General features: G+C 43.2%; 1 protein-coding gene across 1 annotated transcript in view; it reads left to right on the plus strand.

The window, feature by feature from the left end:
* rttn (rotatin) overlaps window positions 1–23,289 on the plus strand; it is a 283,502-nt gene that overhangs the window by 166,417 nt on the left and 93,796 nt on the right. Inside the window, exons 29-32 of the mRNA XM_085993987.1 lie at window positions 13,464–13,541; window positions 16,150–16,342; window positions 18,653–18,741; window positions 19,106–19,223. Coding sequence (XP_085850113.1) covers window positions 13,464–13,541; window positions 16,150–16,342; window positions 18,653–18,741; window positions 19,106–19,223 — 478 coding nt within the window. The remainder of the gene's footprint in view (window positions 1–13,463; window positions 13,542–16,149; window positions 16,343–18,652; window positions 18,742–19,105; window positions 19,224–23,289) is intronic.

Below are 23,289 nucleotides of genomic sequence, written 5' to 3' on the forward strand. Positions count from 1 at the left end.
AAGAGAGCCCTTGCAATGACTTCAGGCGAGCCGTAGCTTTCTTCCAGCCTCGCCCAAGCCATCTTCAACCCCTCTGGCAGCTGTCCCACATTGGCCGCTTTTATCCTGCAGGCCTGTCCGACGGACTCTGGGCTGAGCCATTTGATAAGGAGGCCGAGCTCCTCTCCTGCCGACAGGCCTAAGCCCGATATGGCATCGTGGAAGCAGGACTTCCAAGCCCGATAATTCTCTGGCCTGTCATCGAACTTGGTTAACCCTGTAGTCACCAGCTGGGTGCGTGCAAGGTATTTAGCAAGGTCGTAGGTGCTGGGACCTGTGCCAGGGTTGCCTTGGCTAGGGGCTCTGTTGGGGTTCTCAAGGAAACGAGAGGGGATTTGCTGCTGACTTTCTCTATTCAGCATTCTATTCCTCTGCACCGTGTCTTCCGTTCTGCTGCGGTCGACTCTGCGGCTTGAGGCACACCGTCTGCTTTGACCTTGGTTGGCAACTTGGGGCATGTTATACGAAGTGCTTGCGTCTGTAGAGATGTGCGGGCCTTCATCCCTTTCCCCTGTAAACTGTATGTCGGCATGGTCGCTCACGTAATCTATGGTGCGCTGTCGTGGACTCTGCCACGAAACGGGAATTAAAGGTTTGTAAGCTGTCTCGGGATCAGCTCCCTCCAAAATTGCCTCGAATACTTGTGTCTCAGCTAATGCAGCATCTATCTCTTTTTGTTGCTGCAGAGCGTCTAATGTGGCTTGGAGACGGGCCTGTTCAGCTTAGCGTTCAACTTGGTGACGGGCCTGTTCAGCCTGGCGTTCGACTTGGTGACGGGCCTGTTTGGCTTGGAATTCAGCTTGGAGTTGGGCCTGTTCGGCTTGGGATTCAGCTTGGAGACAGGCCTGTTCGGCTTGGAGTCGGGCCTGTTCGGCTTGGGATTCAGCTTGGAGACGCGCCTGTCTTACTTTTATTTCTATTTCACTGTTCGCATGCGCAGCTCTGGCTTGAGCTGCCACTAGCTTAGCCCGTACTCTGGCGATGGCCACGCTTACTCTAGAACCACCTGATGACCGTGAACCAGCTTGCGATCTGACGTAACCAGAGCTTATAGACCGATTGTCACTTTCTACAGTTTCGTCTGCCCGTTTAAGGTCTTCCCCTCGCTGCAAAGCATTTTCGTTATTATCTTCTGACATGTTGATGTGAGGTAGGTGTGCTCTACGAGTTTAAGGCTTACACTGGGTTCATCCTGCTCCGCTCTTCACAGCTAGCCGTATTGCTATCTTTTCACTGTACTGGCCGCGCTAGACGTGCTCCTATCTAGTTATCCAGCATGTTAAACACTTATTCAAAATAATTCCTCGTGAAGCCGTTTGCTGTTTGAAGCTTTACTTGAACAAATTTGTGAAACTGTAAACAAAGACAAAGTATGTTTTGTACATAAACTGAGTACTATACATTCGATATTACATAAGATATAAACATATTTACAACAGTAGAATAGACTAATTGTATAACTAACTAACATTTGGACTAACTTCCGTAACTATCAAATATTAACCTTTTATAAACATAGTGTTATCAAAATACTACTCTGACAATGTTACTATTATGCTAACAAACAAAGATACTCACAGATATTGCGCTTGGCCTAACATAGAACAGATTACATTGGATTGTGAATCCCTCATGGAATTTTCCATTACTCAAGCCAGGTTCTTCCTGGGATTCTACTTCCTGTGTCACACAGGAAGAAAGGTAGGAAGGTCAAATGACCCCTCACACAGGAAGAAAGGTAGAAAGATCAAATGACCTCTGCTTCATACAAACACACTGCTAACACAATAACCACCACTAGAGGGTGCTATCTGCACGTAAAAGTGTCCAGAACACATATATTGACCTTTGGAAGGGATACAGCAACAGATTCATCGGAGTAATACCGGGGCTTAAAGGTTAAATTATGAGGACAAATTGCACAAACGTGGCTTGTATTCTCTTCAGTTTAGAAGGTTGAGGAATGATCTAATTGAAGTATTTAAAATGATTAAAGGATTCGATACAGTAGATACAGAGAAACTATTTCCACTGCTGAGGGAATCCAGAACAAAGGGGCATAATCTTAAAATTATAGCTGGGCTATTTAAGGGTAAAATCAGGAAGCACTTTTTCACACAAAAGGTAGTAGGAAATCTGGAACTCCCTCAAAAGGTTGTGGAGGCTGGGTCAATTTAAATTTTCAAAACCGAGATCGATAGATTTTTGCTAGGTAAATGATATCAATGAATTAAAGGTGGGTAATTGGAACTGAGGTACAGATCAGCCATGATCTAATTGAATGGCGAAACAGGCTCAAGGGGCTGAATGACCCACTCGTGTTCCTATATCATACCTTACGAATCAATTAGAATTCCTTGAAGTAATCAAATTGGGGCTGAGGATTACACAACCAATGTGAAGAAGCTGGATTTTTAGAAGGAATTTGATGAAGTTGCATATCTGAACTTTTTTTTTAATGGTAAAGTTGCATGAAGTTCAGGACAAGTTAGGTAGCTGAATTAAAAACAGGTTTAACTAAAAACAGACATGTTTAAATGGCCAACACTAATTTTGGGACAAAAGTTCCATGGAGGTCTTTTGCGGGCCATCTGCTGATTGCACTGTTTTTAAGCTATAGAAAGGAGGGTGGTTTTAGTAAGACTGGTCTATTCAATAATCTCATTAAACTAGGTGGCCAAAAGACTTTTGGAAAGAGTAATACCATTCAAAGGGATCCAGTAAGTTGCTGAGAAATGCCCCAAATTAATTTTAATGTGAAAAAATACAACATACAGGATAATCAACAAGGCTAACCTAGTGAAATGCCTTTCGGAGCATTTGACTACAAGTAAAAGCAGGCTATTTAGCATGATATAAGTCATTAGTTTTACCATATTTAAATATTTTGTGGAACTTTGAGCCTCATACCTTTTTTAAAAAGACTATGGGCTGGAATATGTGGCAGTGAACTAACAGCGTTTGCTGTTTGCATGCGCATCTAAATCGTGAAGTTGCGTTCAGTCATTCACTGCTCTGATACTGGCTGCGCTGTGGCCACCATCCCCCGCCCAGAGCCATCAATCCGTGTAATCAATGAAACTAACGAAAAGTTGTGCTATTCCGCGGTAATATTGCTGTTACATACCCAATTAAATTTTAGGCTTTGTTGGATTAGGTGTAACTGGGGTTTTAACAATGTTATGGCCCTGAAAACCTAATTTAAATTTTGTGGAGTATCAAATTTCTCCATTATAATAAAAATTACAATTTTTAAGAAACTTTTTTTTAAAGTTTGTTCATGATTATTTCAGGTTCTACGTTATCCCTATGTGAGAGCCCCAATCTTGCTCTCTGTAACATTTTTAAAAAGTGGGGTTAAAAGCAGGTTCTCATTCCTGCTTCCCTGTCTGTGAGAATTCTGCAGTGGGATTGGCTGCTTCGACAGCTTATTGACGTCACAGCAGATCGCGTTAAGGATTCCCCATTATAAACTAAAATCACACGGCAAACTTCTCGCCACAGAGATCACAAGATCTCTGTGGGCAGCTATCTTCAGGGCCAGTGGTGAGCATCTTTGCTTCACCGCTGACTGCAAAATTGATTTGTTGAGAGTCAAAGAAAACTGACAGGGATGGATCAAAGTGTTTACTTATAAAGACAGCCTGAAAGATTGATCTTCTAACTGGACTAAAGAAAGATCAAGACGATCATGATACAGGTCTTTAAAATGCTAAAAGGCATGGGCATTATGGTTGGAGTTAGATTATTTAGCTTAAACTATGACCCAAGGGCACAAATACAACATTGTTTTGCCTCAAGTAAGACAAGACATTATGAGCAATTTCTCTTGGCAGGGAGTGATAGATAACATGGAATACATTTACATCAAGAGCAGTTAATCTGTGTTGATTAACTACTTTAAAGGAGTAATTAAAGTGGTAAAAGCAGAAAGTGCTGGAAATACTCAGCAGGTCAGGCAGCATCTGTGGAGAGAGAAACAGAGTTACCGTTTCAGGTCGATGACCTTTCGTCAGAACTGGAAAAAGTTAGAGATGTAACAGGTTTTAAGCAAGGGCAGAGAGAGAGGAGAGGAAAGAACAAAAGGGAATGTCTGTGACAGGCTGGAAGGCAGGAGAGATTAAAAGACAAAAGGGATGATGATGCAAGGCAGAAGGAAATGGTAATGGGACAAGTAAAGAAACAAAAGATGGGTCTAGAAGAGGTGTAAATGGGAATAGCAGAATAATCAACAGCTGTCATCCAAAAAAATGGGGGTAGAGGTTATGATCTGAAATTGTTGAACTCAACAAGGCTGTAAAGTGCCTAATCGAAAGATGAGGTGCTATTCCTCGAGCTTACATTGAGCTTCATTGGAACAGTGTAGGAGATTGAGGACAGAGAGGTGGGAGTGGAGCGGAGAATTGAAGTGACAGGCAACCGCAAGATCGGAGTCACGCTTGGGGCGTGGCCAGTTTTGTGGGCGGGGCCTGATCTGGATAGATTGAACCTTGAACCAGCGTAAAATATCGTCGAAAACATGAATGTAAGTGGTTTTGGGCATAACACACTTGCGTTTAAAATTCCCCGATCTTTTGCGCTGGTTTGGCCAATACCACCTGGATTATAATGATATTACAGGTGGAAACTCGACCCCCACAAATATTTTCACTTGCTGCTGATAATTATTCATTCAGTATCCTCCTCAGAGTACTATAGGGTTGTTGAACTAGCATCAGATCATGTGCTGGGGAAACTGCATGAGGGTCAATATGCTTCATGACATTTTTGACATCTGTGTGTACAGAGTTCAGATGATGTAGATCCTCATATCACCCCAGCTTTCACATGGTATTGTGCATGATTTTTACCAGCCAGGAACAGTATTGTCTATTTTCTGTCTCCCATTTCATGGATTATTGGCAGTTTCCTAGTTTGCTGCTGCTTATTTCTTCTAATATACATATTCTGTATAGCTAAAATTTTGTTGTTTATAATATTTTTCACAGTTAAGCATTTTAAGTTTTTTTTTTAAATAGCATTAACATGTCATCAAAGGAGTCAGCCTGATGTCAATTGTATCAGCCCTGTAGAAGACTTTAAGGGGTAAAAATTGGAGAGCGTCCCCTTTGGATGCTACCTTTGCCGGGGCGCTAATTTTAGCATCCCGAAAAAGTTAGCGCCCCCCGCGACCGATTTTCCCAGGAAGCGCCGTGGCGCAACTGCAGGCCTTCCTCCACTTATTAAAGGGGAGGGGCCTGGCTCAGTGCGTCCCGGCACCCAGCTGGTCCACCAGGGATCAGGAGTGCCGGCAAACGAGCCCGGCATGCAAGAGGAGTGCTGGGCTCACGGAGAGCAGCCGGCACCCCACGGGGGGGTTTCACGGGGGCCGGGGACAGCAACGGGGGCAGGTGCTAGCAGGCGACCAGCAACAATAATGGCTGCCTGCCACCTCCCCTTTAACTAGTGTTGCCCCGGCCGCAGGTAGGTCCCCCTGACCCCGGCGAACATAGCGTCTGGCGGTAAGTCGGGGGGCGCCACCCAATATTACAGCCGGGGCACAAGCGGGGCGCTGCGCAAGCGATGACGTCATCGCCAGCGGCACAATGCTGCACAGCGCGTTGCTAACCTCCCGCTGAATTTCGCGGGAGGCGTTAGCAGCGTCGCGCCCAGGCGCTAGTTGATTTGCGCCCTCTTAGGGCGCTAACGGGAGGTGCAAATCAACCGAATTTAGCCCCCTAACTCACTAAATGGTAATGACCATGGTCATGCTCTAGTTCACACCCCAGTGGTGCAGACCAGGGTGAGTTGACTAAGACCATTTGCTAATCTATCCCTATTTTCTTGGACTACACCGTGAGAATGAGTCCCTGGCACCACCACCTGAGAAGTCCAAGATGCCGTTCCTGACTGGCTTAGGATAACGAATGGAAGACGTTGATTCAGTGGTGTTCGATTAAATGTTTTAATCCCCTCTTCTGTGGTTTGATCTCTGTCTTAGAATCCATATAGCCTATTTTTGGCCTGCAAATGAAACCCAGCTCCATTCATCTGTATCTTTCTGCAATTTGAACTTCTCATCAGATTCATTAGGAAGATACTCTTTAGTGTCTTAAGTCATGAAAGATACCCAGAAACTGAATCCCGACACGCCTCCATTAGTCCTAACTGGAATCTCCATCTGGTTCTACACAAGTTGATATACCCGTCTTACAACATTTTTGGTGCCTGAATTTGTGATCCCTTCATTCTATCTAGCTCTTCATAAATCTGAAGTAGAATGTTGCTTCCACTATGTCAATGCTCCGAGGACTTTGACTTTTTATACTGATTGTATCAAGTTCCTGAGCTAGACACAACAGCTATCTCTTACCTATGATCCAAAAGTCCTAGGAAGACCAGTTTCTAAACAGACTTGAAAGATGGATAGTATAGTGCAATCTTTACTGCTACCACCTCCCCAGCAGGAAACTTAATGGCCCGGAACTTACGGTCCTGATGACGGTGAACTGGCAGCGTCCGCCGTTATTTCGCCTTTCAAACTGACCACAACTTTAGGATGTAGAGCATGTGCAGCCTAACGCGGAAATCCTGAAGCTGCGGTCAGTCATTCAGAGCTCCATCACAGGTTGCGTTGTGCCCCCGCTCCCCCCCATCCATAGAGCGGGCAATCAGTGAAATCACTCAAATCAGGGAAACTGACAAAAACTTTGGCTTTTCCGCAGCAATACCGCTGTTAAATACCCCATTAACATTTAGACCCTTTGGATTAGATGTAACTGGGGGTTTAACAACATATTGACTGCTAAACAAAGGTTATGGCCCTGGGAAACTAATTTTAATTTTGTGGAGTGTCAAATTTATCCATTTTAATAAAATTTAACATTTTTAAGAAACTTTAAAAAAAAAAAAAAAAACTTGAATAAAAAATGTTGATTTCTTTTCTTAAAGCTTGTCCATCTTTATTTCAGGTTTGTCTTTTCCCCATGTGAAAGCCCCAATCTTCTTTTGCTCTCTCTAACATTTTTAAAAACTTGAATCAAAGGAGCTTACCCACTTGCTGTTTCGCTGTCTGTGAGAATTCTGCGTTTTACATAGAAACATATAGAAACATAGAAGATAGGAGCAGGAGTAGGCCATTCGGCCCCTCGAGCCTGCTCCGCTATTTAATACGATCATGGCTGATCATCCAAATTCAGTACCCTGTCCCTGCTTTCTCCCCATATCCCTTGATCCCTTTAGCCTTAAGAAATATATCTAACTTCTTCTTGAATATATTTAATGGATTAGCCTCAACTGCCTTCTGTGGTAGAGAATTCCACAGGTTCACCACTCTCTGGGTAAAGAAATTCCTCCTCATCTCAGTCCTAAATGGCTTACCCCTTATCCTTAGACTGTGACCCCTGGTTCTGGACTCCCCCACCATCGGGAACATCCTTCCTGCATCTAGTCTGTCTAGTCTGTTAGAATTTTATAAGTTTCAATGAGATCTCCTCTCATTCTTCTAAACTCTAGCGAATATAAGCCTAATCGACCCAATCTCTCTTCATATGTCATTCCTGCCATCCCATGTATCAGTCTGGTGAATCTTCGCTGCACTCCCTCCATGTCAAGAACATCCTTCCTCAGATAAGGTGACCAAAACTGGACACAATACTCAAGGTGTGGTCTCACCAAGGCCCTGTACAACTGCAGCAAGACATCCTTGCCCCTGTACTCTAATCCTCTCGCTATAAAGGCCAACATACCATTTGTCTTCTTAACTGCCTGCTGCAGCTGCATGCTTACTTTCAGCGACTGGTACACAAGGATACCCAGGTCTCGTTGCACTTCTCCTTCTCCCAATGTATTGCCGTTCAGATAATCTGCCTTCCTGTTTTTGCCACCAAAGTGGATAACCTCGCATTTATCCACATTATACTGTATCTGCCCAATCACCCAGCCTGTCCAAATCATACTGGAGTTTCTCTGCATCCTCCTCACAGCACACACGTCCACCCAGCTTTGTGTCGTCTACAAACTTGGAGATATTACATCTAGTTCCCTCGTCTAGATCATTAATATATATTGTGAATAGCTGGGGTCCTAGTACCGATCCCTGCGGTACTCCACTAGTCACTGCCTGCCACTCGGAAAAAGACCTGTTTATTCCAACTCTTTGCTTCCTATCTGCAAACCAGTTCTCTATCCAAGTCAGTACCTTACCCCCAACCCCGTGTGCTTTAATTTTGTACGCTAATCTCTTATGCGAGACCTTATCGAATGCCTTCTGAAAGTCCAAATACACCACATCCACTGGTTCTCCCTTATCTATTCTACCAGTTACATCCTCAAAATATTACATGTGGATTAGTCAAGCATGATTTACCTTTTGTAAATCCATGTTGACTTTGTCCGATCCTGTCACTGTTTTCCAAGTGCACTGCTATTACATCTTTTATAATGGACTCTAGCATTTTCCCCACTACCGATGTCAGGCTTACCGGTCTATAATTCCCCGTTTTCTCTCAACCACCTTTTTTAAATAGTGGGGTTACATTAGCTACCCTCCAATTCATGGGAACTGTGCCAGAGTCTGTTGAATTTTGGAAGATGACCAGCAATGCATCTACTATTTCTAGGGCCACTTCCTTAAGTACCCTAGGATGTAGATTATCAGGCCCTGGGGATTTATCTGCCTTCAATCCCATCAATTTCCCTAACATCATTTTCCTACAAATACTAATTTCATTCAGTTCTTCCCTCTCATTAGACCCTATGTTCCCCGACATCTCTGGGAGGTTATTTGTGTCCTCCTTTGTGAAGACAGAACCAAAGTATGTATTTAATTCGTCAGCCATTTCTTTGTTCCCCATTATAAATTCCCCTGATTCTGACTGCAAGGGACCTTTGCTTGACTTCACCAATCTTTTTCCCTTCACATATCTATAGAAGCTTTTAGTCAGTTTTTATGTTCCGTGCAAGCTTACTCTCATACTCTATTTTCCCCCTCTTAATTAATCCTTTTGTCCTCCTTTGCTGAATCCTAAACTGCTCCCAATCCTCAGGTTTGCCGCTTTTTCTGGCTAATTTATATGTCCTCTCCTTGGATCTTATGCTACCCCTAATTTCCCTTGTTAGCCACGGTTGCGCCACCTTTTTTGTTTTATTTTTATGCCAGACGGATGAACAAATTCTGTAATTCATCCATGCGATCTTTAAATGTTTGCCATTGCCTATCCACCGTCAAGCCTTTAAGTAACGTTCCCCAATCCATCCTACCCAACTCGCGCCTCATACCATCGTAGTTTCCTTTATTTAAATTCAGGACCCTAGTCTCTGAGTCAACTACTTCACTCTCCATCTTAATGAAGAATTCTATCATATTATGATCGCTCCTCCCCATGGGGCCTCGCACAATAAGATTGCTAATTAATCCTTTCTCATTACATAATTCCCAGTCTAAGATGGCCTGATCTCTAGTTGGTTCCTCGACATATTGGTCCAGGAAACCATCCCATATACACTCTAGGAATTCCTCCTCCACGGTATTGTTACTAATTTGGTTAGCCCAATCTATATGTAGATTAAAATCACCCATGATAACTGCTGTGCCCTTATTGCATGCGTCTCTAATTTCTCATTTAATGCCATCCCCAACCTCATCATTACTGTTTGGGGGTCTGTATACAACTCCCACTAATGTTTTCTGCCCCTTGGTATTTCTCAGCTCTACCCATACAGATTCCACATCATCAGAGCTAATATCCTTCCTTGCTATTGTGTTAATTTCCTCTTTAACCAGCAATGCTACCCCACCTCCTTTTCTTTTTTGCCTGTCCTTCCTGAATATTGAATACCCCTGGATGTTGAATTCCCAGCTTTGGTCACCCTGGAGCCAAGTCTCTGTAATCCCAGTTATATCATATCTGTTTACATCTATTTGCACAGCTTATTCATCCACCTTATTGCGAATGCTCCTCGCATTAAGACACAAAGGCCTAGAAATTCGGTGGCGCCCCATTTGGGGCGCAAGTCTCGCCAGGGCGCCGGAAATACCACCCCGGAAGGAGTCGCGAGCGCCAGCCGGATATTCAGTTTGAGCGCCCCAAACGGAAGCGCGGCGCTACTCGAGGCGCCCCGCGTCCGTCTTGGGGCGCTGCAACTGAAGTTCGCAGCGCAACACGCTGTGGCACGGCGCACTGTGGTACTGCAGGCCTTCCTCCCCTTAAAGGGGAGCGGCCTGCTGCAGCGCGATCTAAGATTGTGAGTGCCGGCAAAAGAGCCCGGCACCGAGGAGAAGTGTGAGACAGCCGGCACGACGCGGGGGTGGGGGAGCTCAGGAGGCCAGGGATGGCTGCGCAAAGAGGTGCTGGCAGGCGGCCAGCAAAAAAAATGGCCGCCCCGCACCTCAGCGCCTCTACCGCCGCAGGTAGGCCCCCCTAAACCGGTCGCAAATTGCGACCGGTGTTACAGCAGGGAGCACTACCAAATTTCACGATCGGGGCAGTAGCGGGGCGCTGCGCACACCAATGACATCATCGGTGGCGGTGCAGCGCTAACGCCGCCATTAGCGCCCCGCTAAATTTTGCGGGAGGTGTGGCCAGTGGCGCTAAACCCACTAAGTGCCCTCTTTGGGCGCTAACTGGTGGCGCAGCCCACCGAATTTCTAGGCCAAAGCCTTCAGGCTTTTTTTTTTAACACTCCTAGTCCTTTTAGAATTATTATTTACTGTGGCCCTGTTTGATTTACACCCTTGATTTCTCTGCCTTCCACTTTTGCTTTTCTCCTTCCTGTCTTTTGCTTCTATCCTTGCTTCCCTTTCCTCTGTTCCCAACCCCCTGCTATTTTAGTTTAAACCCTCCCCAACAGCACTAGCAAACACTCCCCCTAGGACATCGGTCCCGGTCCTGCCCAGGTGCAAACCATCCAGTTTGTACTGGTCCCACCTCCCCCCAGAACCGGTTCCAATGTCCCAGGAATTTGAATCACTCCCCCTTGCACCATTCCTCTAGCCACGTATTCATCTGAAATATCCTTCAATTTCTACTCTGACTAGCACGTGGCACTGGTAGCAATCCTGAGATTACTACCTTTGAGGTCCTATTTTTTAATTTACCTCCTAACTCCCTATATTCAGCTTTTAGGACCTCACCCCATTTTTTACCTATATCGTTGGTACCTATATGCACCACGACAACTGGCTGTTCACCCTCCCCCTCCAGAATGCCCTGCAGCCGCTCCGAGACACCCTTGACCTTTGCACCAGGGAGGCAACATACCATCCTGGAGTTTCGTTTGCGGCCGCAGAAACGCCTATCTATTCCCCTTACAATAGAATCCCCTATCACTATAGCTCTCCCGCTCTGTTTCCTCCCGTCCTGTGCAGCAGAACCACCCATGGTGCCAGGAAGTTGGCTGCTGCTGCCTTCCCGCGATAAGTGATCTCCCCCAACAATATCCAAAGCGGTATATCTGTTTGAGAGGGGGATGGCCACAGGGGGACCCCTGCACTACCTGCCTGCGCCTACTACTCTGCCTGGCGGTCACCCATTCCCTTCCTGCCTTTGCAGCCTTTACCTGCGGTGTGACCAATTCCCTAAACGTGCTATCCACGATGTCCTCCACATCGTAAATGCCCCAGTATGTATCCATTCGCAGCTCCAGCGCCGTAATGCGGTCTGCCAGTAGCTGCAGCTGGATACACTTCCCGCACACATGGTTGTCAGGGACACAGGAAGTGTCCCTGATTTCCTACATAGTGCAGGAGGAGCATGGCACGGGGCCGAGCTGTGCTGCCATGACTTACCCTTTAATTAATTTAAATTAAATCAAATCAAATCAATACTCCAATTACACTACAATAAAATGATATACTCAAGGGCCCTTGTCTACTAGCACTCCCCACTACACAACAGAGACCTTAAAAAGTATAGCCACAAAAATTAATTTTGGAAAAAAGCAAGAACGAGACAAATACTCACTAACCAATCACTTACCTGCTTTCTGCTGATGTCACACTTCGATTACTTTTTACTTCTTTACACTCACCGGTCCGTTGTAGCCCCGGCTCACCTTTGAAATCTCCCGAGGTTTCGCGCTCTCCAGCCGCCCTCGCTCACCTTTGAAATCTCCCAAGTTTTCACGCACTCCAGCCGCTCTCGCACACCTTTGAATTCTCCTGAGGTTTCACGCTCTCCAGCCGCTCTCGCTCACCTTTGAAATCTCCCAAGGTTTCACGCTCTCCAGCCGCTCTCGCACACCTTTGAAATCTCCCGAGGTTTCGCGCTCTCCAGCCGCCCTCACTCACCTTTGAAATCTCCCAAGTTTTCACGCACTCCAGCCGCTCTCGCACACCTTTGAAATCTCCCGAGGTTTCACGCTCTCCAGCCGCTCTCGCTCACCTTTGAAATCTCCCAAGGTTTCACGCTCTCCAGCCGCTCTCACACACCTTTGAAATCTCCCAAGGTTTCACGCTCTCCAGCCGCTCTCGCTCACCTTTGGAATCTCCCGAGGTTTCACGCTCTCCAGCCGCTCTCGCTCACCTTTGAAATCTCCCGAGGTTTCGCGCTCTCCAGCCGCTCTCGCACACCTTTGAAATCTCCCGAGGTTTTGATTGGCTGCTTTGACAGCTTGTTGACATCACAGCAGCTCATCGCTTGGAATCCCCATTAACTTAGGTTGATTTCAATTATGCGTCGGAAAACCCCAAATTCTCGCCTCCGAGATCTTTCTGTGAAGCTTACTTCGGGGCCAGCGGCGAATACCTTTGCTTTGCCGCTGACCGCAAATTCCAGGCGAATGCCTCTAAGAAGTCACGCCACCTGTTCCATAGTTGTTTCTTGGACATCTTCATAATGCTTGTCTATTGACAATGTCTGTAAAGCTGCAGTGTAGAATAACCCACATATTTTTACAAAATATGCTTGGAATTAGCTGTCAGGAATGATGCCTTTTGCTGATTTATCCTGATGGCTGGGGTCTCTGCCCACAAAGCGCTTTCCATCCCCTCGATTTAAGGTCTATAAGTCTGGGTGAAGGATGGTGAATGAAGAAGATAGAACAATTACCTATCTCATAGGGTTGTCTTTAAATAGAAGGTATCCTTGGCCCATTACGCTTCGACCCAACTATTCACCCAGGCCTGTTGTAGTATAGGTCAAAATTAAATGGTACTCTCACTCATGCACAAAGGTTTTGTCTTGCGCAGAGCTGGATTACCATGTGATTAGGCACCATACTGGCATCAAATATTTCATATTAAGGGGATCACTACCCTCCAGATTTCCCAGAATGTGTTGCCTGGTGCAACTCCAGTGGTGTGTTGGAGTGTGCCTTCATTCAAAGAATGAAGGAGGCCCTGCGCGCTAATCTTTCTTACTACAATATATTACATTTTAAAAATCACTGTGGTTCCATATGATGCTGCTATACTGCTTACACCCACTGATGCATGTTTCTTTCAGGCAGCATCCATGCTACAGAATTTACTGATGATTCGTATGCCAGCCACTATGGAGGAAGCCAAGGATTATGTCTGGCAGGTAAGGAAAGTCCGAAGAAGCTACTGTATTGTATGTCGGGTGCACTTTTTATTAAAGTCAAAAGAATAGCTTAATATGTGGATGTAGCTTCTTTGTGGGTTACTTTTTTTCTGGAAGGATGGCTGAATTTTGGGATGCAGCCTATATGGAGGAGCAATCTTTATATTTGTCAATATATTTTTTTGCTAGTTATTCCAAATAATCCCAAGTAAGGTTAGGTAATGCGCTGAGGCACATTAAAATCTATATATGTTATCCGTGGAGCTTTTGCATATATTTTGTAGCAAAGCTTGAATCTGACATTTGCCTTGTTTAGTGATTTATTAGTGCTATGAACCGATATATAATTAGGACTTGAATTTATGTAGTGTTTTATTACTCTCTCCAAACCATCCCCCCCCCTCCCCCCAATCAAGTGCTTCACTCACAACAGATTACTTTTTGAAGTGGCTGTTATATAGGTAAATATAATAATTGTGGAAGAGTTTTGGCTAATTAGGCCACAATTCTACAGTTTTGGGCATCCCTGTATAATAAGAATACAAGAACTGTAGAAAAGGTGCAGAATACATTTAGTAGGATGTTACCAGGGCTTACAATTATGAAGAGAAATTTGAGAAGTTGGGGCTTTTTGCAATAGCACTGTGAAGGTCAAGGGGAAATCGTGAAGGTCTTCAGGATTATGAAGGGTTACGATAAGGTTAATAGTTTGTTTCCGCTGGCCTGAGATGGTAACAGGAAGGCACAAATTTAAGGTCCTCACAATAAGTTAATGGGAGTTGAGAGAAAAATAATTTACATCAAGGTTGGTAAGAACATGGAATTCTCTGTCGCAAATGTACTGGCCGCGCTAGACGTGCTCCTATCTAGTTATCCAGCAAGTTAAACACTTATTCAAAATAATTCCTCGTGAAGCCGTTTGCTGTTTGAAGCTTTACTTGAACAAATTTGTGAAACTGTAAACAAAGACAAAGTATGTTTTGTACATAAACTGAGTACTATACATTCGATATTACATAAGATATAAACATATTTACAACAGTAGAATAGACTAATTGTATAACTAACTAACATTTGGACTAACTTCCGTAACTATCAAATATTAACCTTTTATAAACATATTATTGTCAAAATACTACTCTGACAACGTTGCTATTATGCTAACAAACAAAGATACTCACAGATATTGCGCTTGGCCTAACATATGAAATCAGATTACATTGGATTGAGGATGGAACCCCTCATGGCAGATTCTCCATTACTCAAGTCAGGTTCTTCCTGGAATTCTACTTCCTGGGATTCTACTTCCTGAGTCACACAGGAAGAAAGGTAGAGAGGTCAAATGACCTCTCACACAGGAAGAAAGGTAGAAAGGTCAAATGACCTTTGCTGCATACAAGCTGCTAACACGATAACCACCACCAGAGGGTGCTATCTGCATATAAAATAGTCCATCAGTCCAGAACATCACTGCTATACAATAGCTACCACCAGAGGGTGCTACCTGCATGTAATAAGTCCAGAACAGCAAACAATTGGTGAAACAAGCCCATAATTTGTTTTAAAAGGGGATTGGAGCGTTGCCCAAAGAAGAGGAATATTTAAAAGGTATAGAGAGCAAATAGAACAATGGGATTAAATCTGTGATTCATGTGTATAAAAACACCAGCATAGAATGGGCCAAATGGCCTTTTTTTGTAGTGTAGCATTCTGGGATTCTATGTACCACCGACCCAGGCCTTTTAGAGAATTTGAATGGTTTAATGTCCCTGTTTATGTATTTTATTTTAATGGACAGTGTCAAATGTCAGTAGTTAATCTCCTGTAGCGTTACACAAGGGCAGTCAACAGATTGCTTTTTGAAGTGCAGTATTCAGGTCAAACAAGGTTTGAGTTTGGCGGGATAATTGGACCCAGGCAGGGGAGGTGGAGGAGAGAGGGATTGCAGGCATATTGGATAAGCATGGATGGAATTGCAAGTTGAATATTGGTGTGAAAAGTCACATGATTTATCATTGCCCTCACCTATCACGGCATCACCAACAAGAGTGACAGGTATCCTACAGAATATCGTGACTCACTCAGCAATTTCACTATCTATACTACAAGGAGGTAATTATTGAGCTAATTATTTTACCAAATATATAAGGAATCATTTGGGGGTTTTCTTGCTGAGCAACCACATTTATGTGACCAGCGGTCAAAGGAAACTGGAGGTATTCTTAAACAGTGAAAAGAGCGAAAAGTCCAGTTCCCTTTAATAATGATCATAAAGAGCTAGGAATCTGATTGTTCCAGTTAGGTTGATGAATTGCCTATAAGACAGAAAGTATATTTCAGTTTGAATAATGACTACCCCTGAAAGTGAATAACCTACCTTTTCATACTGAGTCCTGCAGTTTTTAAACCAAACTTAACATCTGATAATTCAACAAATATGTCATTAATGTATATGGTGCACTTGTGTGAGGTAACCCCAGAGGAGGTAACAGCCAAAATGTATTTAATAAGTCAAATAAGGTAAGGAAAGTCTATTTCATTGTGTTTCGGAGTTTGTGAATTTATGGTTTTGGTTTCATACTTGCCTGAATGTATTTCCTTTCTGTAGAGTCCATGTGTTCATGATGAGGAGTCTGGCTTATCACTGGTTGGACTGCCTGCTCTCCAGGCTCTGCTGTATCACTGCCAATTCTATGAGCATGTGACTCAAATGGCAAAACACTGTTACCTGGGAAGGTACATGTTTGATTTGAATTTTCCAAAACCAGCTGGCAGCAGTTTACTCAGCACCAGTTTAGAAGGTAGGAGTTTTAAGAATATTAGTGCCTTGAGTATTTTATTTTCAAACTTTAACAATGCAAGCATGCGTTGTTTCGCCTAATGTTTGAGAGTAATAAAATTGAGGAAGATTGATAGAAAATGGATTTAATTTTTGTCAGTACGGTTTCCTGTACAAAATATTGTAAACTTCTAATATTGCAGACAAATGGAAAAATGCTATCATAACTTTTAAAGTCCTAAACTAAAAAATAACTTGCTATGTACTAAGTCAGCTTAGTAATTTAGTGCAGACCTTAAACACATTGTCCCTGAATTTGCGGTCGGCGGCATAGCTAAGGAGTGCACCTCCAACACCCTAACAAAATCCGCATTTACCTCTTGGGAACTGAACCCCCCACCCCCCTTCGAAAAGTTGCTTTCAAACGCTGCAGAGTTGTGCACAGCATAGTGACCCATGGATCCTAGAAGCGCACCGTTGTGCGTATGCAAATCTGGGATCATGTAGGGCGATGCTCCTTTCACTTCCTGACTCTTAGCCAATCAGGAAACAAGGGATTGCTGATTTTCCCACAACTCATTTTAAATAATTTAGCAGCCAGAAATGCTATTTTATTAATAAATTACGATCTTTGCAGTAGTATTTAATACACAAACCAAGATTATAATGCACAAACCTATAATTACAGTCTTACAGTCCCATCGAATTTGTTTCTCCTCTATTAGACTAAATAATTTTGATTCTTTTAAATAATCTAAAATTGGGAGTTTAAATGTCTGATAACATAAGAAAATCATGAAAGTGAAATAAATTCCATCTAAATAGAAGTTGGGAATTAAACCGAAACTACAAAAGGCTTTTGGCAAGCAAAGACGGTGACATAGAAAGGCCCTGCTTTCAAACTCGAACAAGTGAAAGTTTCTTTCAAAGTTTGTATCCGCTCAGACACGAACCAGTGCCTCATTGTTATGGGCTGTAGCATAAACTAATAAAATGTTCTCATCCCCACCCGTTACGCTGTGCAACAGGCTCCTGCGCTTGTTTGCAACAGCTGTAAACATTTTCAGGGCAATTGCTGCGCAGTAGGTGGGCAATTAGCCCAACTTTTGAATCGATTGTGGGCTCCGGGGAGTTCCACAGCGCAACCTGTGGCAAAGCATATAATCACTGACAGCAACTTCTGGATTTCCGCCTTTATCTGCGCATGCGCTGACTCCAGAAGATTAACTGTCACTTTCAGAGGAGTAATGACGGCGGCGCTGACAGTTTCACCGTCATTACCACTGCAAAATCCATTGTAATAAGTCTAACCTGATCGTTATCTGAAACTTCACTTTATGCATTGAGTATAAGGGAATACTCTTTTTTTGTTCATCTGTGGGTTGTGGGTGCCGCTGCCCATCTTTAATTGCCCTGAGAAGGTGGTGATGGGCCTTGCTGTGATATAACTGAGTGAATTGCTAGGCTACTTCATAGGGCAATTAAGAGTCAACCACGTTGGTGTGGGACTGAAGTCACATGGAGGCCAGACTGGGCAGGGACATTAGTGAACCAGTTGGGTTTTTATGACAACTTCATGGACACTTTTACTGATGCCAGGTTTTTATTTCCAGATTTATTTTTAAATTGCAAATTCAGTTTGAGCTCTCGCCTTTTGGAATTTTAGTCCAGCAACATAACCACTACAGTACAGTACCCCCACTGGATAAAAAATAAAATTCCACTGTATCTCACATTACTTCAAATGACGATAATGTCAGCCGCACCAAGACACTCTTTGTAAAAAGCTAGGGCATTAAACTGAAAGAAATAGAATTACTGACAGAAGCAAACAGTGTAAATGAGGTGTTAAACTGTCCAATATGGATGAAGTATTTCTCAAAGAAATAAGAAGTCTTATTTCTCAATGAAAACATAATACAATCTTTGTACAAATTACACAAGCGTAAACTCATGAAGTTGAATTTAATCTCATTGTGCCGCTACAAAACAAACTGAACTGTTAACACACACAATGTGTGTGTTTTGAATATTTATAATCCCTTTCAAGAGCAGGCACTAGATTTGAAGGCCGGCCTATCAGATAAAGGTAATGAGCTGAACATTACCAACAATCTTCACAACCTATGAACACAAAAGCATGAAAATGACCACTGTGGGGCTGCTGATGAGGTTGCAAATGTACATTGTCTGATTTGTAGCATGAATTCCTCCGCAAGATCTTGTACCTTGTATATTCTTGCACCATTCACGAGCATAAACCTACACATACAAACTGCAACAACAGTGAGGTAGATTTGATATCTGGCAACACTTCATTTTCTTTCAACAGACACTGACTCGCTGAAATATTGGAGAGCATCACCTAGCCTGTCAAATCACAGTCACTTGTCAAGTTTTCCATCAACATCAAGCACGTTGGTATGTGGCGAGGCAATGAATGTAGAAATATTTCTGGAGAATGTATATTCCATTTTCATGCTAGAATTTTAGAATAGATCATTTTTATGCCTACAGCAGCAACATTGCAAAAAGTAATTTATTGGATGTCACACACTTTAGGACATCCCAAGGAGGTGATAAGAGTTATAAATAAGTTTATTCATTCATCTCCTGATTTATTTTATTCTGCCAATGCTTTGTTTTGAACCTATTTTGGAAAGACTGCTTTTTCAGAAAGAGATATCCACCATATTAGTGTGAGATTGCCAAAAGCAGATAATAACATCAAAACTTTCTCAGTATTCAATATTGATTTATGTTTCTTAACTTGTGAAATTCCCAGATTTTGCCATCCTCTTCCTTATCAGTTGGTGCACCTGAGTTCCATGGACTGCTGCAGGCTTCGGCTGTGTCTCCTATTCTTATTCCTGAATCTCCAAGCAATAGGCTAACAGCTCAAGGTAGGCTAAAGATCTCCCATTTTACGTAGGATTACATACATAGGATATACGGTGCAGAAACAGGTCATTCAGCCCAACCAGTCCAGACTGGCATTTATGCTCCACTCGAGCCTCCTCCTGTCTTTCCTCATCTAACTCTATCAGCATAATCCGCTATTCCCTTCTCTCTCATATGCTTATCTAGCCTCCCCTTAAATGCATCTATACTGTTCGCCTCAACCACTCCCTGTGGTAGCGAGTTCCACATTCTCTCCACTCTCTGGATAAAGAAGTTTCTTCTGAATTCCCTATTGGATCTCTTGGTGACTATCTTATATTGATGGCCTCTAGTTTTGCTCTTCCCCACAAGTGGAAACATTTTCTCTGTGTCTACTCCATCAAAACCTTTCATGATTTTAAAGATCTCTATTAGATCACCTCTCGGCATTTATTGGTCTTCCTTTTCTAAATGAGTTTAACTTAAAATTAATATGAAGATTTTCAGTTTGGATCTGATCCTGCAATTAATTGTATTTTTTTTACTGAAACCCTAAAACAGCAATACTGAGAAGGGAAACCCTATACTTACATTAAATCTGTTGATGCAGATTTGGAAACCATGACTGCAGGCAAACTAAAAAGACTTTTAAAAATAGGCTACAGACGGACACAAAAGCAAAATACTGTGGATGCTGGAAATCTGAAATAAAAGCAGAAAATGCTGGAAACACTCAGCAGGTCAGGCAGCATCTGTGGAGAGAGAGAAACAGAGTTAACGTTTCAGGTCAAATGACCTTTCATCAGATCTGGAGGATACAAGCGGAATCTGTTTGAACATGAATCCAGTACTAGTATAGAATCGTAAAGCACAGAAGGAGGCCATTGTGACTGTGCCAGCTCTTTCAAAGATCTATCCAATCACTCCCACTCCCCTGCTCTTTCCACATAGCCCTAAAACACATCCTTTTCATGTATATATCCAATTCCTTTTTGAAAGTTACTATTGAATCTGCTTCCACCACCCTTTCAGGCAGTGCATTCCAGATCATCATAACTCAGTGTAAAAAAAAAAAAATCTCCCCTATGGTCCTTTTGCCAATTATCTTAAATCTGCGTCCTCTGCTTATCGACCCTCGTGCCAGTGGAAACTGTTTCTCCCTATTTACTCTATCAAAACCCTTCATAATTTTGAACACCTCCCATTAAATCTCCCCTTAATCTTCTCTGCTCTAAGGAACATAAGAACATAAGAAATAGGAGCAGGAGTAGGCCAATCGGCCCCTCGAGCCTGCTCCGCCATTCAATAAGATCATGGCTGATCTGACCCTAACCGCCAATCTACTATCACAGAACCATCTCCTGAATCTTAACAGAATTAGACACACAAAATAGGAGCAGGATCAGGCTACACGGCCCCTGGGCCCGCTCCGCTACCCACAGGGCCATGACCGATCCGAACCTAGACATGTCCAAATTCCTGCCCGCTCCCCATAACCCTTTATTCCCTTTACTTCTAGGAAACTGTCTATTTCTGTTTTAAATTTATGTAACGATGTAGCTTCTACAGCTTTTTGGGGCAGCATATTCCATGGACCTACCACCCTCTGAGTGAAGTAGTTCCTCCTCATCTCAGTTTTGAAAGAGCAGCCCCTTATTCTAAGACTATGCCCCCTAGTTCTAGTTTCACCCATCATCGGGAACATCCTCCCCGCATCCACCCGATCCAACCCCTTCACAATCTTATGTTTCAATAAGATCGCCCCTCATTCTTCTGAACTCCAATGAGTAGAGTCCCAATCTACTCAACCCCTCCTCATATGTCCATCCCCTCATCCCCGGGATTAACCGAGTGAACCTTCTTTGTACTGACTCGAGAGCAAGTATGTCTTTTCTTAAGTATGGATACCAAAACTGTATGCAGTATTCCAGGTGCGGTCTCGCCAATACCTTGTACAACTGAAGCAATACCTCCCTATTTTTATATTCTATCCCCCTAGCAATGAAAGCCAACATTCCATTGGCCTCTTAATCACTTGCTGCACCTGCATACTAACCTTTTGAGTTTCGTGCACCAGGACCCCCAGATCCCTTTGTACTTCAGTACTTTCCAGTTTCTTGCCATTAAGATAATAACTTGCTCTACGATTTTTCCTGCCAAAGTGCATAACCTCACACTTTCCAGTATTGTATTCCATCTGCCAAATCTCTGCCCACTTACTTAGCCTGTCTATGTCCCCTTGCAGGTTTTTTATGTCCTCCTCACTCACTACTTTCCCTCCCATCTTAGTATCATCTGTAAACTTTGATATGTTACACTCGGTCCCCTCCTCCAAATCGTTAATATAGATTGTAAAGAGTTGGGGACCCAGCACTGACCCCTGTGGAACACCACTAGTTACTGATTGCCAGTCCGAGAATGAACCATTTATCCCAACTCTCTGCCTTCTGTTAGATAGCCAATCCTCTATCCATGCCAGAATATTACCCCCAATCCCATGATTTTTTATCTTAAGCAATAATCTTTTGTGTGGCACCTTGTCAAATGCCTTTTGGAAGTCTAAATACACTACGTCCACTGGTTCCCCTTTATCCACCCTATATGTTACTTCCTCAAAGAACTCCAGCAAATTTGTCAAACATGACTTCCCCTTCATAAACCATGCTGACTTTGTCCTATTAAATTATGATTATCCAAATGTCCTGTTACTGTCTCCTTAATAATGGACTCCAATATTTTACCTACCACAGATGTTAGGCTAACCTGTCTATAGTTTGCAGCCTTCTGTCTACTGCCCTTTTTAAATAAGGGCGTTACATTAGCAGTTTTCCAGTCTGCCGGGACCTTTGCTGAGTCCAGGGAGTTTTGGAAAATTATTACCAATGCATCCACAATCCCTACCGCCACTTCCCTCAAGACCCTAGGATGTAAGCCATCAGGTCCAGGTGATTTATCCGCCCTGAGTCCCATTATTTTACCGAGTACCACTTCCTTAGTGATTTTGATCATGTTTAGCTCCTCCCCCCCATAGCCCCCTGTTTGTCCAGTGTTGGGATATTCTTAGTGTCCTCTACTGTAAAGACTGATACAAAATATTCATTCAGTGTTTTTGCCATCTCCATATTTCCCACCATTAATTTCCCGGTCTCACCCTCTAAGGGACCAACATTTACTTTAGCCACCCTTTTTCTTTTTATATAACTATAAAAACTCTTACTATCTGTTTTTATATTTTTTGCTAATTTACTTTCATAATCTATCTTCCCTTTCTTAATCAATCAAAGGAGAACAACCCCAGCTTCTCCAGTCTCTCTACATAATTGAAGTTGCTCATCCCTGGTACCATTTGAGTAAATCTCCTCTGCACCTTCTCCAAGGTCTTCACATTCTTCCTATAGTGTGGTGTCCAGAAACGGGCACAATACTCCAGCTGAGCGGAATTAGTGTGTCCTTATTTACTTTGTCGAAACCCTTCATAACTTTGAGCACCTCTATTAAATCTCCCTATAACCTCCGCTCTGAGGAGAACAATCCCACCTTCTATGAGATTATGTGATCATGGGAGCTCGTTGAAGGCTTCAGTGGTATTTAACCATCTGCAAGAACTATAAGCACAGTGCCCCTATTTAAATGTCACAACTTCTGTTTACTTTCTTTTGAATTACTATTTTTGTAAAGCTTATCTCAAAAAAGAGAACTAATGCTCTTTAAGTCAGTGCTTGCCCTTCAGTATCAAAGTGTAAATACTTGAGGATGTTTTGGATGAGTATGCCAGATTGTGACCATGGTAAACTATCCCTCCTCATCTTTCTCAACCTGTCTGCAGCCTTTAACATGGTGGACCACTCCATCCTCCTCCAACACCTCTCCACTTGGGTGGGACTGCACTCGGCTGGTTCCATTCTTATCTATCCAGTCACAGCCAGAGAATCGCCTACAATGGCATCTCTTCCTGCTGTTACTCTGGAGTTCCCCAAGGATCTGTCCTAACCCCCTCCTATTTCTCATCTACATGCTGCCCCTCAGCGACATCATTCGAAAACACAATGTCAGATTCCACATGTAAGCTGACGACACCCAGCTCTCTCA

The sequence above is a fragment of the Somniosus microcephalus genome, chromosome 7 (genome assembly GCF_052327205.1).
Source record: "Somniosus microcephalus isolate GS21.2 chromosome 7, FLI_Smic_1.0, whole genome shotgun sequence".
Taxonomy (NCBI): domain Eukaryota; kingdom Metazoa; phylum Chordata; class Chondrichthyes; order Squaliformes; family Somniosidae; genus Somniosus; species Somniosus microcephalus.